Source organism: Chanodichthys erythropterus, chromosome 11 (assembly GCF_024489055.1).
Source record: "Chanodichthys erythropterus isolate Z2021 chromosome 11, ASM2448905v1, whole genome shotgun sequence".
NCBI lineage: Eukaryota > Metazoa > Chordata > Actinopteri > Cypriniformes > Xenocyprididae > Chanodichthys > Chanodichthys erythropterus.
Window position 1 is genome coordinate 59,273,839 of NC_090231.1, and position 18,272 is coordinate 59,292,110.

General features: G+C 39.6%; 1 protein-coding gene across 11 annotated transcripts in view; it reads left to right on the forward strand.

The window, feature by feature from the left end:
• Positions 1–18,272, forward strand: part of ank2b (ankyrin 2b, neuronal) — an 80,663-nt gene that overhangs the window by 45,192 nt on the left and 17,199 nt on the right. For 8 of the 11 annotated variants that reach the window (XM_067400281.1, XM_067400282.1, XM_067400283.1 and 5 more), the window contains 9 exons: positions 5,571–5,725; positions 5,856–6,067; positions 6,207–6,414; positions 7,475–7,571; positions 8,809–9,037; positions 9,461–9,586; positions 9,676–9,798; positions 10,697–10,718; positions 15,869–17,944. In XM_067400281.1, the coding sequence (XP_067256382.1) occupies positions 5,571–5,725; positions 5,856–6,067; positions 6,207–6,414; positions 7,475–7,571; positions 8,809–9,037; positions 9,461–9,586; positions 9,676–9,798; positions 10,697–10,718; positions 15,869–17,944 (3,248 nt within the window). Of the gene's footprint in view, positions 1–5,570; positions 5,726–5,855; positions 6,068–6,206; positions 6,415–7,474; positions 7,572–8,808; positions 9,038–9,460; positions 9,587–9,675; positions 9,799–10,696; positions 10,719–12,497; positions 17,945–18,272 lie in introns of those variants that run through there. The other 3 variants (XM_067400291.1, XM_067400290.1, XM_067400289.1) reach the window with 3 other exon arrangements.

Genomic DNA, 18,272 nt, shown 5'->3' on the forward strand with positions numbered 1-18,272 from the left:
CATCACTATTTGAACTCTGAACATGTTGATAATTTTTATATTGATTGTTTGAATGATCAGAATATGACATTCTGACTTTTCTTCAATGAACAGTGCTGGAGTATTTTGGTGCTCTGGATTATGCATTATACTAAACTAAATCAAAAGTGGTATTTCAGCAAACATGCTAGAATCATCACTTCTAACTGTATCCCTCAAACGAAATTCATGGATATATATTTAAAGGGGCTGTATGTAGAATTCTGAAACCCTTGTTATTAGCGACACCGGTGGCTGTTAATTGAACTGCAGCAGCAAATTATTTTGCACACGAGACTGAACTTGATTCAAGTCCCTGATATACTCACTGCAAAGATCTTTCTTGTGCTTAGAAGTCAAAAGTTGAAAATACCTCTGCAGCGATATACTTTTAGCGATCATCCTGACGTCTGGCTGTGTGACACTATAGTTTGAATTAATCCCTTTTCTTTGCATGACACATTGACATTACAGTACATGACAGTAATGGATCTTTCGGCATTACCCTGAACACTGTATAAACATTATACAATCGTAAAAGTCACATCCTTTTGATTTTCCCGGCAAAAACGAGTCCTTCACATAAAAATCAGTCTACAGGCTTTCATAGACAACTTAGGAAGTTAGGGAAGTAAAAACAAGTGCAAGCTGTTCACACATTAGCAATAAAAGAGTGATTAATACATGAAAGATTCTTACATACTCTATAGCCCCTTTAAAGCCATGAACTTTGTAAACTTTTGGTAAACTTAGTCAACTGTAAAGTCCCATACCTTGGAAAACACTCTGTTTCCCTCAAGCATCTATCTTATTGTGATAATATCTTGAAATTGATGTTTTTTCCCCTTCCAGCTTTCATGTATACAATTCCTCTTTTAACTAAACAAAATTTTATGTAAAAATGAAGTGTAGGAACGATTGAAGTGAAGCTTACTGCTGAAATGCACTCAGAATTACAATGCTACTTCTGCAAGGTGGAGTATAAGAGAACTCCCACAGCAGATCTAGACAGGTGGTGCTGGGGAGGAGGAGGAGTAAAGAAAATCCTCATGGTGCACAGTACAGTACACAGTATATATAAGGTTGAATAGATAGGAAAGAGAGATAGATTGGCTGCACTGCCATCTTAAAAGAACAAATCAGCTACCCGGAAGAGTTTCATGGCTGAACTATGCAGAAATGTAATGCCAAATTAGACAAATGGGTTTTATAGCAGGGAAGCACAGGGTCACAGTCCTACAACCCTAATTTATGCAGCTGATCCAGCTAATCAAGTCCTCCGGGATTGTTTGAAAACTGCAGGTAGTGATGGGAGAAACAAAGCTTTTCAAAGCTTCGAATCAGTTGAACAAATTGCTTTGCAAAATGACTCACTGTTTCGAAGCACCCAAAACGCCACTCGCTGGTGACCCCTGCTGCTCAGAACGGTGTAAATGGAACAAAAACTCAAGCCAAACATGCATAAAAACACCTTTTACAAACCCATCTGTCAAATGCAATTAAATACTCTATCTAATAAGATTAAATATCAAGTGTCTGTATAATATGTGTTCTTTTATCAATTTTCATTGATTGTTTTGTTTGTCCTATGGACAGCTCAGCTAAACAGGCCAATAAAAGACTATTAACTACTATTATTTCTTTTAATTATACTAATGTCTAATTAAAATGTCAACAAATATATAAAACTGATCAGAGATCAGGTAAAACCCATAAACATTCAATGGTTTGCCGCCGGTAGCCGATCTCAGTGAATCTGCACATTTGGAAGCAGTTGAAATCATGTGACTTTGGCAATTTTATACACACTCCGAAACACTGATTCGAAACAAAGAAATTGTAAAGGTTTCGAAATCGCCATCACTAACTGCAGGTATAATAGTTGGATCAGGGTTAGAACTAAAACCTCTGGTTTACGGTGTAACATGAGTTCAACTACTTTCTGAGTATCAACACTTTTTCACCTCTAACACTGCTTTAATTAAAATTAAGTGTTCTTTGCTGCCTTTATTACTCACCTTCTGTTAAAATTACTGACGCTGCTTCTGCTTTTCTGTATTTAACAAGGCTGTACTACCTGATTTTTTTGGGGGGGGGAGGGGGGGGGGGGGTTCCCTGGCTTGCAGGAAAATTCAATGCACCATAAAAAAAACTTCTTGAATTGATTTAATATGTTTTTCCCTTTCTAACTAACAGTTGATGAATGGTAATCTACATAAAGTCCTTATAGTGCAAGTCCAGGGCTATGTCCAAAATCACCCCCTATACTTTTATATAATGCACTATTTGAGGTGGACAGCCATTTGTAGTGGTGTCCGAAATCATAGTGGACATTATCGAGTGCACCCATTCAATCCCATAATGCACCTCAATAGCGAGTGTACAACCGATGTAAAATCAACGATTTACTACTAAAGAATACCCATGCACAGTGAACGTTCCAATGAATGAAAATTTTATCAACATGTGCTCAGGCGAGTGAAGTTGCACAGTATATAGATCTTTCTAGGTTCGAGCACCTGCAGGAATATAGTCTCTCAGCAACAAAACACTCCTCTGAAGGTTAGTTCTCAAACCTCGCCTCTGAAGGAGACCAAGAACAAGGTCTCTATTCTGAGACACCAAAGTATCCGATTGATCTACACTCAATCGTTGTGGAAACTCAAAAGCCCTTGGATTCGCAGTGGAGCCAGAGCAGCATCAATGTATTTTGTGAAGGTGGGAAATGCTAAGGTCAGACTGTAAGTCCCATGATTGAGCATAAAATGCCATTCGTTGGTGGTGTCAAAATTGGAGCAACCAACCATTGCGTTCCGAAAATACTCTTCTTTAAGACTTCAACAAGAGATTTTCTGCAGAAGTCACCATGCTGCCTAATGAGGTGAGAGAGGCGTCAAGCGTTTCATGGCTGAAGCCTGTGTATGAGGGCGTTTCATTTTAATTGTCAACTTATTTTCAGCAGTCATCAAGCTTATACACACTGGTCACAGACATGAAGATGTGCTCCCCCACAATCATCATGTTTTCAGGCCATTTTAAATGTGAATTTGATGTGATATAAAGCAGTGAAATGGTTGTTTACTTACTTTTTAATTAGTCTTCCCATTAACATCATCATTGTCTTCATTCAGGCTGATGAGAATGCGCACAAAAACAAGAGACAGGATTTATCACGTGAATCAATCATATCCAATCATAACTGATCATATCCAAGGCACTGCCTCCTCTCATGTGACTTTCCCCCACTCATCCCCAATTACCCCCCACTAAACCCACCGTACGCTTTAGGGTGTCTGTTTTAACTCAATGGGAACAGAGGAGGCAAGCCTCTTGCTGTAACTTCACCTGCGGGTGTCGCTGTTGGACACAGTTACTTTATAAAAAAGAGTGACTTTTGCACTTTTTAATGTTACATTTTTGTAATTTTTGCGTTGTTTTATTATTATTATTATTATTATTTTTTGTAATATTGATTATTTTCTAATCCAGTTTTTTTGAGGAGGCACTGCCTCACTTGCCTCCTCAGAGGAAATGACCCTGTCTCATACATCCTAGATGTATATGACTTTCTTTCTTCAGATCTACACAAACAAAGATTATGAGAAAAATATTCCATCTAAGTTGACACATCAAAAACCACACAAAGCAAACACGATGGTAATCCAGAACTTCTGCTTACATCATTCATCACAACATTCTGACGTTTACATCAAGCATAAACTCATGAATGTGTGTATGACAGTTGACCAGAAGTGATGGATTATAGTTTAAAAAGTTTCAAATGTTATTATTTTTATCACACACCTGTTCTGAAGAAGACATTGATTCATCAGCTGGGGTTCTGAATTCTTGAATTTAGGGGGTCCCAGACACTTGCATTAAATGGACTCACAGAGATGGATTATTTTTACAAAAAAACAAAGTCAGTGATTTTCATTTTTGGGTGGAATATCCTTTGAAGGCATTATTGCGAAGGGCCAGAGCACAGTTCGAAACTGAATGTGTAGGAACTGACAGAGCAGAATTCTTGAAGTTCGTGAAGTTCTTCACTTTAGCCTCTCCCAAAATGGCATTGATGTCAAGTAAACTCTCTCCCAAATGGCAGAGTTGATGTGTAATTGTAGTCGTGTCCATAAAGTCCACAAGACTGCAGAGTGTCCCGTCTGTCATTTTAGGTTTCAGAAGTTTTCGCCCCCCCCCCCTCTGAAGCTTGTGTGCAAGAGCTTATGGGTGCCATTTGGGACAGGGTTAACACTTGTGAATCATGACAAAAAGAGTTGGCGTGGAACTGACTTTTAGTGTGGACTAGAAAACTAAATAGGGAAAATCATCATCATCATCATCATCATCATCTTTTTTTATTACTTCCCACTTACAGAGAAATTTAAATCCTTCCAGGGTTGTTTTTCTTTTTAAACATTTGTTTCAAGAAAAGTTCTTCTAAATGGAAGGTGTCAAAACAAACTCGACAATATGCCACCTATGCTCTCTTTTCTCACTGCTGCTATTGGATGACAGTAAGCTCCACCTCCCTACTGCCCCGCCCCCTCTGAATGAGGGCGAGAGTTTGGTTAGCCGCATTCTGCAACTGGGCCCACCAGGGACAAAATTTCTGGGGTAGGAGTGACACATAAAACAATCAGTGGATGCCAGTCCCACACCCCACTTTCTCCTTTCTCACTATCTTCCTTTTAATTGTGTTGTATTGGTTCTGCTTTCGTTGTAAAGTAGCTCTGTTTAGTAGTAAATGGTACCATAGGTGCACCCTAGTGTCATTTTTATTTTTCATTTTAGCCTTGATTACTCATGATTGTTTCCAAACTTGTTTCCAAGCAAAATATACTTCTATACTTTGCCATCAAAATGTCACAGGTTTGGGAAATTCATGACCAAAACATCATAGTGTTTGTAGTGATTTGTCACAAGTGTGTCATTCTGAATATCTGTGTTTCCTTTAGCTCCTTTAGGTGACTGTTCGTACCCAGTTGTTTGTGCTCATCTTATTTTATTTTCATTTGTTTTGCCATTTGCTGAGCTACTTTAGTTGCAGCATGAGTTTCTGTGGCTGTGTGCATTTTTTAGGTATGAAGATAACATGAATATTGTTATGGCGGTTTTCAGTATGTTTGTGAAAGGTTTCATTAATTTAGGCCTACACCCAGTAGAATTTTAATCAAAAGTATCGAGACTTGGTAACCAAGTACAATTGCTTTTGATAAAAAAATATTTTCTTTTTGTGTTTTTCAAACATTCTAATGAAACAATATAATACACATTATTTATTAATACATGACAAAGACTTTAATAATGGTAACTGCAACAACTGGATATTAAATAAAGAAGAAACAAGTAAATACAATGAGAATTTTCTGATTCCTCTGTATATTATACTAATTCCCTTATTGTTTTAGCGTAAGCCTCTTAGGGCCATTTTTACAGTGAGTTTATTAACCTAATTTTATGTAAAATTGGAAACATTTAAACACAAGCAGAAACACACACACACACACACACAAATTTGTATGAATAACATTCTTGTAACTTGCCGTTAGGCCGGTGATTGTGGAGATCCCTCACTTTGCGGCTCTGCGAGGGAAGGAGCGGGAGTTGGTGATCTTACGCAGTGAAACAGGAGAGAGCTGGAAAGAGCATCATTGCGAGTACACAGAAGAAGAGCTCAACCAGATCCTCAACGGCATGGACGAGGGTGAGGAAAAAATCTGCGTATGAACATAACATGGTCGATTACAAATCATAACCTCCCATTATAGAGATTTGTTTCCACTAGTTTGAATACATATACATATGCTGTACAGTACGTCCATCTTAAATTTCAGGACTGGACCCGCCAGAAGAGTTGGAGAGGAAGCGCATCTGCCGCATCATCACTCGAGACTTTCCACAGTATTTTGCTGTGGTGTCGCGAATTAAGCAGGACAGTAATCTCATTGGTCCAGAAGGTGGAGTTCTGAGCAGCACAGTGGTTCCTCAAGTACAGGCCGTCTTCCCAGAGGGAGCGCTCACTAAACGCATCCGGGTCGGCCTGCAGGTAGCAAATTTAGTTTTTACAGTGGAAATCGTAGAATCGGAATTCAGCTTGTGTGCTGTCAAAGGCATTCTATTGCTAACAGCGACAATATTCTGTGACATTGTTGTGATCATTTTATTCATTATTGCCTTTTGGCCAGGCTCAACCCATGAGTGTTGATGTAGTGAGGAAGAATTTGGGTAATAAAGCCACATTCAGCCCTATAGTGACTCTGGAACCACGGAGGAGGAAATTCCACAAACCCATAACCATGACCATACCTGTCCCGAAGAGCTCTGCTGACCCAGTCCTGGGAGGTTTCGGAGGTGGAGATACTCCTACGTTACGTTTGCTATGCAGCATCACAGGTGAGAAAGCACACAGGGACATATATGATATGGTGTGTTAGAATACATTTTTAATCCCAACCCCTACAGAGGCAACTATACAGTAATGCATTCATAAGTGTAACACTGTTGTGCTCTCAGAATATTGCCGGCACAGTGTCACGATCCAGAGTTACCAATCTAGAATTTATTCAGTTTATATTAGGGGCTTTCCTTTTCATAGTTCCTAGAACTATTGGCTGAAGTCTGTGTTCGCACCGCAGGAACTAGGAATGATTTTAGTTCTGGGAACTCCTTAAGGCCGAAACACACCAAACCGACGCCGACGAACTAGTGGCGACGAAAGCAGACTGCGGGGTTGGCTCACGTCGGCAGCGTCTGTGTCCAAAGTTGGCCTGACGCACCAAACCGACGCTAGACAGCCGACGGCCAAGTAGCACGTCAGTTCTGCGCCTGAGTAAGATGAAATGCCTTTCCGAACCAGCAGGTGGCAGTAGCTGAACAGCCAATCAGAATGATGGCCCGACGAGCTCCGACACTGATTCAACATTTCGAATCGGCCGGAAAAAAGCAGACGAGGACCAACTTCAGCCGACGGTGCGAAACACACTGAGAAAACTTAGTCGGCCGGCGAAGAAAAACTGCCTGACGGCCGACCGTCGGCTTGGTGTGTTCCTGCCTTTAGGGGGAACTAAATTAGCTCCTACTAGGGTCTAAACCAGCACTATAGGAGCTATCAGTAACATGAGTGTGCGTTGATTGGTCAAACGCACATCAAATACCGGCACCCAGCATTTTAAAAAGCCTTGTAAACATTTAGTTCACGAACATGTAAAACAGCGATAACAGGATTTACCTGTTGTCTGCAGGGTTGTGTTCTTTTCTCTGCCTCGATGATATCACGTCATAGGAGATTTCGTCTCTTAGCTCCACTTTTTGCTCTTTCAGTCGTGTAAATTATGCATTTATATTCCATCTCCGTGATCACGAAACCCATGGCACACAGCTGCGACTTATTTGAAAATACCAAAAATTTTGACTTTTTGCATTTTGTAACCAAAAACGTTTCTTCCATGAATAGGTGGGACCACTCCGGCTCAATGGGAGGATATCACTGGCACTACACCATTAACATTCACCAATGACTGTGTGTCTTTCACCACAAATGTGTCCGCCAGGTATGTTCTCTAGAAGCAACAGAAGAGCATTACTGAATAAATGTTTTGAATGATGAATTTTTGTAAAGCCCAAATATACTCCGGTTTCTATGCGTATTCTTGTGTATGATATAGTACGTGATGGAAATTTAGTCTTCGTCAAATTTCGTCTACATATTCTGTATGCTCAGCTTACACATGCCCCCTTGAACTTTTTTGCACTAATAAATTAACCTTTTAGCCATCACCTCCACTTTTGAAAAGTATGGTCTCATTTAAAAGCAGTCAAAGTTAATTGTAAAGTCAGAATGAATTATTGTCATAATGAAAATTTATTTTTATGAAATATCTTCATGAAAATAAAATTGAAGTGCATTGCAGCTAAAGCCACATGTCTGACCATGTTATATTTCAAATCTGAAGATTTGTGAAATGTTTTTTAAGACCATGTCAGGGGATTTTATTTTGAGAAGTCTCTAAAATGCGAACTGATGTTTATTGTCATCTTCTAAGTGTATTGTCTCTATTGTTTTGTGGTGCAAACTGCCCCATTCAGTTTCAGTCTCCCCTGCACACATTCACACCTCTACGGCTTGGTTATGGCTGTAATTATTCTTTTGTCTTCATTATAATTACTGAATACTTTCTATTCACACTGTTTTAATCCCTCATTTCTTTGATCCAAACTTAAATAACCTTCTGTGATCTGATGTGGCTTTGAATAAAAAAAAAACATTTTCAGACAGAAAATGTATTCTTTTATAGCATTCTGCACAATGATAAAGGCTAAGTCGATTATAGTAGCATTATGAATATAATCTATTATTATGAAAATACCCGACATGGCTTGAAGAATTTGTTGCAATTGTGTGTTTATTGTCTCTAAAACATCCTTATCTGCACATTACAGCAATCTCTGGAAGCCTTGTTTATGTAAAGGATTTCCTGAAATGTCACATGATATGGCTGTTCAACACGAGTGGACCAAACGTGCATAGAGCGCCCCCCCAGTTTTCAGTATGAATGAATCCCAGTACATGAGAGCGTTTAGTGGTACTGCAGATGCATTTTTGTGTGGGGTTATCCACAAATCTAGTTTAAATGAGTACAAAGTCATAACTGGAGAGAAATAGCACAGATACCGGACGTTGCACATACGCTAGTGTTCGTGTCAAAACTGAAGTATACTTTGGGCAAATGTGCCAATCCTGGTTGAAGCTCACAAAAGCACCATTATATCCCATATTTTCCTCATCAGATTCTGGCTGATCGACTGCAGGCAAGTTCAGGAGTCGGTGAACTTCGCTACTCAGGTGTATCGTGAGATCATCTGTGTACCTTACATGGCCAAATTCGTCATCTTTGCCAAAACGCATGACCCTATTGAGGCTCGACTGCGCTGTTTCTGTATGACTGATGATAAAATGGATAAAACGTTGGAGCAGCAAGAGAACTTCACAGAAGTGGCACGTAGCCGAGACGTGGAGGTGAGTAATGGACAGGCCCTGGCCATCCAAATATCAACACTGAGAATTCTGAATGGGTATTGCTGCAATGCATTCCTGTTAATATTCTTCTATGCATCCCGATCAGCTTTAGCTATAAAATAGAGTATCGATTTCTCAGTATACTTCCACATCTGGAGGTATCACTTGCTTTGTTTTGCATCTTTAGGCATTCTCCTCTGTTGCGTTGCTTCTCTGAAAGAGGTTTCCAAGGTTTGCTGATTTGTTGGAAGTGTGGTTGTGACATCTTGATTCTGATTTTAAATAAGCCATCACGGCCTGATTCATTCTAAGATACTGCATAAATGCACAAAAACTATTAGTAATTGAGAAATATTTCCACTGTAGTACTGGCATAATTGAATGGGTTTTTAACATAGAGATTGTCATTATGTTGCATTCTAGGTTTTAGAAGGAAAACCAATATATGCAGACTGCTTTGGAAACCTGGTTCCCTTAACCAAAAGTGGCCAGCATCACGTCTTCAGCTTCTATGCCTTTAAAGAGAACCGACTGGCTCTTTTCATCAAAGTAAGTCCAACTATGCATTCATATGTCTACTATAATACTAATAGGATCCATATAGCCGTTTAACTGCACACTTGGCAAATCACTTGTAGATACGAGACAACACTCAAGAGCCTTGTGGGCGCTTGTCCTTCATAAAAGAGCCGAGATCTTACAGGACTTTGACTCGTGGTGCAATATGCAATCTAAACATCACCCTGCCAGCTTACTCAAAGGTAAGTTCATGCCAAATGCTGCAAAATGCAACAAAACTTCATTTCCATTTAATTTGTGATTGTTTGTCGTCTGCTTTTATGGCAGGTTTGCACGCATTGCCATGATATGATTGCTTTATACCACAATATCTGCATAGTTGAAGAAACACTAAATGAAATTAGTCAGTTACACAACTTACTGCTGTGGATATTTGGAAGGCCTCATATTATTTGTATCTTTATTTACAACATTTTTGGATCAACATCTGATAGATGCTATAATGCGTTTCTGTTGCACCTAACCCGTCCGTGCCTCACCGGCTGGCCTCAGACATGTTCTGTTGCTGTGATAACTGCTTAGCCTGCTCTCTCTGTCCCCTTCTGTCTCTCCTGTACCTCTGTCCATCTTTCTATCTTCTGGTGCTCTTGCCCTCTTTTGCTGCTTCTTGCTCCTCAAAGGAATCAGATTCAGAACAAGAACCTGATGAGGAGGTAACTGCGATTTTGCACTTTAATTAACAAAAGATCCTTTGCTTTCCTCCATTTTCTCAGTTCAAAACTCTTTCCAGTCCCACTGGATTTATTTATGTATTATTATTATTATTGCAGAGAGAAGTTGTTGTGTGAACAGTAATAGTGAGAAAATGTTTCGAAACCCTTCGAATTTCACGAATGGCTCCTTAAATGTATTTTTTTGTTGTTTGTTTGTTTTAGAAGCTATTCATGCATGAAATACAGCTCATTTCTAAAAGGGTTTACACATATTTTCTCGTAACTGTACTTGTTATCACCCAGACAACTTATGTGGAGTCAAATAGCATGAAGAAAGAAAGTAAATTGGCAATTTTAAGCTAAAAACATGTCTGTGCATTAATAGCATGTATACAATTGAATTTTCTTCACCTCTTTTTCTTTACAGACGAGCCGAACACTTGAGAAATGTAAGATATTAAGTTTAATTAATTAAAATATGTTGATACTTTTCCACTGAAATTACTAACTGAGAATGTCACCACTGTAAAATAACTCACAAAGCATGATATTAACATTCTATAAAGTAACCGTGTGTCTGAGTGAGTTAACTATTGATATATTAGGGGTGTAACGGTACGCAAAAACACCATAAATAACCATGTTTTTATTTATTTAACAATTTTTTTTTAGCTCTCTGTCAATATTGCTGCAACTGGCAGCAACACACACTGCAGTTTATGCTGTTGTAATTCATGCTGGTGCTGTTGTAATTAGGAGAAGATATATGAAGTGCTTACACTTCTGGATGCAAAATACGTTAACAACATATTTTAGAATTAGGTTAGAGTTATTGCGGCCCCATTCCAATCCGTTACGTCTATTTGACACATATGCATTGCAATTGTTCATTGAGGTCTGTTAAACATAGACTTGCTTGTTGTAAGAATAAACCTTTATGTGAAATGAAAATATTTGCGTGAATCTAACATTTATGTGTAACTATACAATCGTAAGATGTAAAACAACACACCCATCTCACTTTATGATTTAGTTTGAAGTGTATGTTCCGTAAACACAGCAGTTCTGCTTGTGCAGCGGTTAAAACAACACTATTCTGAACCGAAAGTCCCATAATGAACATTTTTGGTACCGTTACGCACCTAATATAAATATATATTGATGTTTTATTCTGATCAGTGAATGAATTTTGATAGAAAGAGAAGTTTTTGTCTCTCAATCTCTTTGCACACAATGTGAACTTCATTCATACTGTGGTGATGTTTATGTTTTCAATTGTTTTAGATCCCTACTCCCTTCATTAAACACAATAACAATCTGCAAAGCAAATTATGATTCTTCCCATCCAAATCTGTAGCAGCCACCCTCCTTAGTACCTTTTCTTTGGTGCCCCTGCATTTTTACACATAAACAAAGTGTTCTTGTAAGACAGCCTAGTAAGAGGATTCCCTCTCTTTATGTATGAATGTACAAAACATTAAAGTTTGCATATAATATAAACCTGTGTTTAAACTAGTCAGTGCCCGTTTTGTAGATATGTGGCTTCATCAGTTGGATATTAATATTGCGTAGTTTGCTTACTATTGCTTTAGAGAATATTTAAATCACCACACTATGTAATGTAACCTGTAAGTATAGTACATACACTAGTCTAATGTTCAGGTGTAAGTAGGAATTGGAATCCAAATCTATTACTACCTCAAATTTACTACACACTAACAAGTTTACCAAATTTACCAAGGAAATAACATTCATGTTTTGAATGCTGTCGTGTGTGTATGATTTTTTTCAGTACTGATCTTTGTTTAACATTGTTCATCATTGCAACTACTAATATTAAAAATAATTATTTCAATATTTTACTTTCAGTTCACTGTTTGAAAGCATGCAAAAATTGTTCCTTTAGCAGTACAACAGCTTGTCACTGGGGCAGTGCCCTTTAAAGGACAACTTTGTACCCAATCTACTGATAAAAGGTGCATTTTAGTACCTTAGAGTAGTAATATGTACCTTTACTATTATTAACTTTTACGGGTAAATAAGGTAGAAAGATGTCCCTTTAAGGGTGACAGGATGTTGTACCCCTAAAGGTCACATTTTTGCACATTTTATTCCGAGAGTGTATGTTATATTTTTCAAATGCATTTATTTCCATATCCTAAAAACACCTTTAATTTGAGATTGAATTCAGTTTCATTTGCATATCACTGGCTTTCTTTAAAAAACATTAAAGACTTGTTTTAATGAGTTCAGTTTTATTAAGTTCTCTCTTGAATTCTCTCTTTCTCTCTTTCTTTGTTCTTCTGTAGACATGAGTTATACGTCTTGAGCGATGTCTACTTTGTGTTACTGTTTTTCAGTATATGTCCCAGTGTTTGGGTTGGCTTATTTTTGTTTCCCTTTTAAATATTACATTAGTTTGTTTTTTTGTCTGTGTGTGAGTGCATTGTTATGCCGAATGTGGATAAGCAAGTTTCTTGCTTATTCTTCCATTGTCTTGAAGATTTGGTTAGTATTTGCTTTGCAGTTGTTATTCTCCCATAAGTCCAGTAGACTCTCCACTCATCCTCCCACAGTCCACTTACCATTTTTGTCATCTTGATGCCTTCTGGTCCTTGAAGCTATGAATTTATCCCTTATGTCCTTTTCCAATCTCTGTCCCTTTAATTTAAATTTTGGTTAATTTGCTCCTTAAATGTCATCCAAATGGAAGATGATGAAGACACTGAAACAACTGAAACATCATACCTGAAAACACACTTGATCCGAGACTCCCCGGCGCTTGCAAGTCCAGATTTACTCTCTGAAGTGTCAGAGATGAAACAAGACCTTATCAAAATGACTGCTATTCTGACCACTGATTCCTCAGAGAAAGCAGGTCCTATGCAAGGGGATTATTTAGATAAGGGGGTGGAGGAGGTGTCAGCAGAGCCTTTTGAGATCATGGAAAAAGTCAAAGAGGATTTGGAGAAAGTTAGTGAAATTCTGAGAAGTGGAACATTTGACAAGGAAGAGTCTGCAAAAACAGAGAGCCGTCCGTATAGGAAGGATGAGGGGTGGGTTCTCCTAACAGAAAGTGAAATTGAAGAAGCCAAAATGATGGCTGCTTTTGAATCTCAAGAATCGCTTCTAAAGGAAGTTAGAGTCAACAGAGGATCACAGAGACCAAAGGGTGCTAGGGACAGGTCTGGCATGGACACTGTTTCCACTGGTGCAGTTAAGGAATACTTATTGGATGTACCTGAATCATCTATGCCTGCATCCCAAGAGACTCCATCACAGCAAAGGTTCACTGAGGTTGTTCTGCGCAGAGGTGGTCGAAAAATAGTCGCTACAGTGACAAAAGACACTAAAGCCCATACAACAGAAGTAAAAAAGCCAGTCAGGAGGAAAGGGCCTCAAGGACACACAGAAGAAACCCAATCATTTAGCACAAAAGAAAGTAACGTCAGTAAGAGTACCGAGAAGTCTTCCGAAGGGGATGCCTTCTTACATGTACCTGGAGACCAAAAAAAGTCTCCTGTATCACCAGTGGTTGAGGAGACACCAATTGGTTCCATTAAAGAGAAAGTAAAGGCTCTTCAAAAGAAAGTAGAGGAAGAACAAAAAGGTCATAAAAAACAGACAGGCCAAAAACCTCCATATAAAGCAACAGAAGGCAAAGCATCTTCTGTTGTCAAAGACCAGAAAGCATCAGGCCTGAAAAAACAAACTTCTACACCCCAGAAACAGTCTCCTTCTAGGTCACCTAAGCCTGAGCATGGAAGTCTAGAAGAAACCATGTCTGTAAGAGAACTAATGAGAGCATTTCAAACTGGCCAAGACCCTTCAAAAGGAAAGTCTGGGCTCTTTGAGCACAAATCATCTTCCAAAACAGAACACAAAACAGTGAGTAAACCAGAGGATATACTCACAAAGTCACAAAGTCTTCCCCAAACACAATCACATGAAGAAGTGTCTCCTGATGTTTTAAAGCCTGAAGGTCACCATGAAGAAAAAGAAGTCAAAATTAGTCCACACGTAAAACACTCTAAAGACTTTGAAGAAGATACAAAAGCAAGTCAGAAGAGTGGTGAGAGTGTGCTTTTTGGAACAGAGTCAGCAGGTCCCTCTACTCACTCAAGCATGACAGCAACTGTTCCTCAACATTTGTCAAAACATGGCAGAGATCTTTTGCCCGATAATGGTACAGAGAACAATGCATTTGATGACAGCTCTGACAGTGTTAAACATGAAGCATTGATCGACTCTCCCAGTGCCAGTCTTGCTGAAGTGGAAGCCCCATTGAGTTCTGAGGAAAGTTGCAAACATGAGGGCATGGCTGAAACTCCAGAAACAAGCCCTGAGAGCCTCTCATTATCACCAAAAAGCCCAGCTCAGTCTATACTCGCAAAGTCCTCAAAATCAGTAGCAGTCACCCCTAAGGTCAAGACAAGTAAAATATCTGTTTCCTTTTCTACTGAGATGAAGACAACTAAGGAACAGCCATCTGAGGCTGCAATTCATCATCCAGCATTGAGCAAAGCAGTTGATGAGCCAACAAAAAGTGAGTCTATGTCTACTCCTCATAGGAATAGGGGGGTGAACTTTGGGGGTGAAAAAACTTCTGTTGATAAGGACATTGTTTCTGTGTCATCCAAGCCATCTAAATCTCGAAAACTGACTAAAAGAGCATCTGAAACACTAGAGAGTTTTTTGAGCGATGACGAATGCTTTGATGGTGAAGCAACACCAACCTCTGCTGACTTCTTGGCCTCAAGGGCAGCTACACAGGATCATGGTGGTTTAGTGCTGCCTCTTAGACACCAAGATTCAGAGACCCTTAGTCCAGTAGCTGATGACTCTTTTACCATTAGCCACAGAGACTCTTTAGAGGGTAGTCCCTTGATGGAAGACAACTCTTCCCATAAAACCCCAGACTCTATTGAGCCTAGTCCAACAAATGAATCCCCGTGCCGTGACTCCTTAGAAAGCAGCCCCGTAGAGATGAAAACCAACCTGGCTTTTCCACCTACAGTAGAACAACCCAGTGTGACCACAGGGCCCCTGACATCCTCCAAAGCCCCTGAAATCCCCCCAGAGAGTTTGCGTAGTAGAGTGCTCAAAGAACAGGAGGGTAATGCCGACGATGACAGTTGTGAGCAGACGTCCCTGATGACAAGTTCGGGTAAGAGTCCTCTCTCCCCTGACACACCAAGTTCTGAAGAGGTAAGTTATGAGGTCAATCCCAAAACCCCAGACCCCATGGTCCTGATTGTTCCCTTTAAGCCATCAGTAATCCCAGAGGAGACAGTAGAAGATGATGAGTTGAAGTGTGGCCTGACACAGAGGAAAATTACTCCAGAGGAAGAGATGTTTAAAATGGCTGCCAAAATAAAAACATTTGATGAAATGGAACAAGATGAAAAAGACAAAAAGGACAATAGAAAAGATAGTGAATCTTCTCAAACATCAGACAGCATCAGACTGTTTGCGCTTACATCCAAATATGACACATCCTCTGTGGATGATGTTGGGTTTACTGAACCCAACCAAGCATCAGAGATAGCACGGTCTGTTGAACCGATCATTAAAGTACAACCTCCCTCTCCTTTTCCAGCAGGTATACGTAAGAGCCCCCAAACAGCTGAGGACATTCAACAAACCATGGCCCAAAGTGCAGCATCTTCAGCTGAATCAGCAATGAGGAGACCTCAGTCTGTCTCAGAAAAGCATACCATAAAACCACACCTTCAGGAATCTCATAGTGAGAAATTTAAGGACAAAGAATATGTTGATTCAGAGTTAGCACAGTTGAATAAAACTGCCTCTAAAAGCAACAATCTGGCTGCAAATATAACTGATGAGCAAAAAGAGCAAAGCTTAAAAAGATCAAAAGGAAATCAAGAAATTTACACTCATGAAAAGCAGAACGAGGCAGCTAATTACCAAAATGCTGATTACACATTGCCTAGTCAGGAGGAGTCTAATGTAACAGATGAGATTAAAGGTGATTACATGAGGCATACAGGGGCATCTTATGTTGATATTTGTAGTGGCAGCCTAGATATTGATTCTATTCCAATTGTTATTGGGCAAACAAGAGAAACATTTAAACCAGAAATATGTATTTATGATGACACAGAGGAAGATGATGCTGAGGAGGAACCTCCTAAGACTGAATCTAGAGGAGTTACAGCAAAAGCAGAGACAGACGCCTGGAATTCAATGCGAGAAGATGATGATGCATTTGCAGCAAGAGTCAAAGAGGAAGAGCAAAAGATCTTGGGTCTGGTTGTAGAAAGGCATTCCCAAGGGGCGACTCCAGACACAACACCAGCAAGAACACCAACTGAGGAGGGTACACCAACAAGTGAACAAAATCCTTTCCTCTTCCAAGAGGGGAAACTTTTTGAGATGACAAGAAGTGGTGCGATAGACATGACAAAAAGGAGTTACGAGGAGGAAGGCTTTGCATTTTACCAAATAGAGCAACCCATTGAAGAGGGCATAGTTGAAGAAGAAGGGGGTGGACCTGGTAGGGCAGGAAATGAGGATGAGAATGAGGTTGGTTGTAACCTTTCTTTGCAGATAAAAGCAGAGGAGGATAATAACCTCTCTAAAGAGGCTGCAGATTTATCTGTACATTCTCCTACTGAGATCAATCTGGCTGCAGCTACAAAGTCAGATGTTTTAAAGTCTAAAACCCCCATAACATTGGGTGTTTCTCTATCAACCAAAACCTCAGAGGAGGATCAAAGAATGCCAGAAACAGCAGAGATTAAATCAGACAAAGTAATGAGTGAGGGACAGTTAATATCTGATCCTGGTTACACTGATACGGTCATAGCCAATGTTCAGACAGCAGTGTCACCTACTACTAGGTCAGTTCATTCCCAACAGGACCAAGAGTTCTCAGATTCCTCCCCAGAGGATCAGCACTCAGTTATAGAACAAACCAAAATCATAGAAAAGACAGAATCTAAAAGTAAACTTGTCTCTAAAAGTTATACTGCAACCTCTCAAACATCTACGACTAGAAAAGATATGTCCACCTCCAAAGAGGAGGAGAAACCAAAATCCCGAATACCTGTTAAGGCCAGCTCCCTCAGGTCTGAAAGTGTAGAACTTTCCAAGGATAAGGTGTCAAAGTTGCCCATAAAACCTCAATCAAGGAGAAAATCTGAGACAGACACAGGCCCACCCATAACCTCAAGTTTAACAAAGTCTTCCAAAACCAAGAGCTTCTGTGAAAGTGATTCCACCAAGAAACCAACCAAAAAGGACCAGAGACGTCCAACAAGTACTGACCTATCCAGCACAACAAAGACACTTCCTTCAAGACTACCAGTCAGGGGAAAGCCTGGTCAGCCAATTCAAACTTCCACACCAGCAAAACAAAAAAAGGCCCGGCCCACTGACACAAACAAACAATCTGTTGCATTTTGTGAAGAGATTAGTCATGAGGCAGCTAAGGTAGTGGAGAGTTTGGCTCAGGCAGAGAAAGACAAACAGGGGGCTGCTGCCTTATCTGATGGTGAAAGCATCAACATTGATGCCTCAGTAATAGAGAGTGAACTTTTCCTTGACATGCAAATGCCTTTCCCTGAGGATTCCTTGGTCATTAGGCCCAGATGGGACAACCCTGTTGAGACGCAGATGGAACGAATCCCTGCTGATAAAGTCCGAAGTCAAGGTACCCCCATCTCTTGGGGCCCATTATCTCTTTCTCATCTGCCTCAGCACCTCAGTGATGAAAGTGCTGCTTCTCTGTCTTGTAACTAATGCTTCAACTCTTCGTGGTGCTTCTTTGATGTTTGGGCTATGTTTGTGACTGTCTCTTTTCCTTTTATCTGACTTAAGTCTCAAGATTAATATAAAACCAGATGCAGTGGGGAGTATGTATCTAATGTTTGTAATGTCAGTGTATTTACTGACTGCATATAGGTTTATGACAAAAGTAATCAATTTAAAACATCAGTTATGAGTTGCAGTTGATATTACAATTTTTTTTATCATGTTCA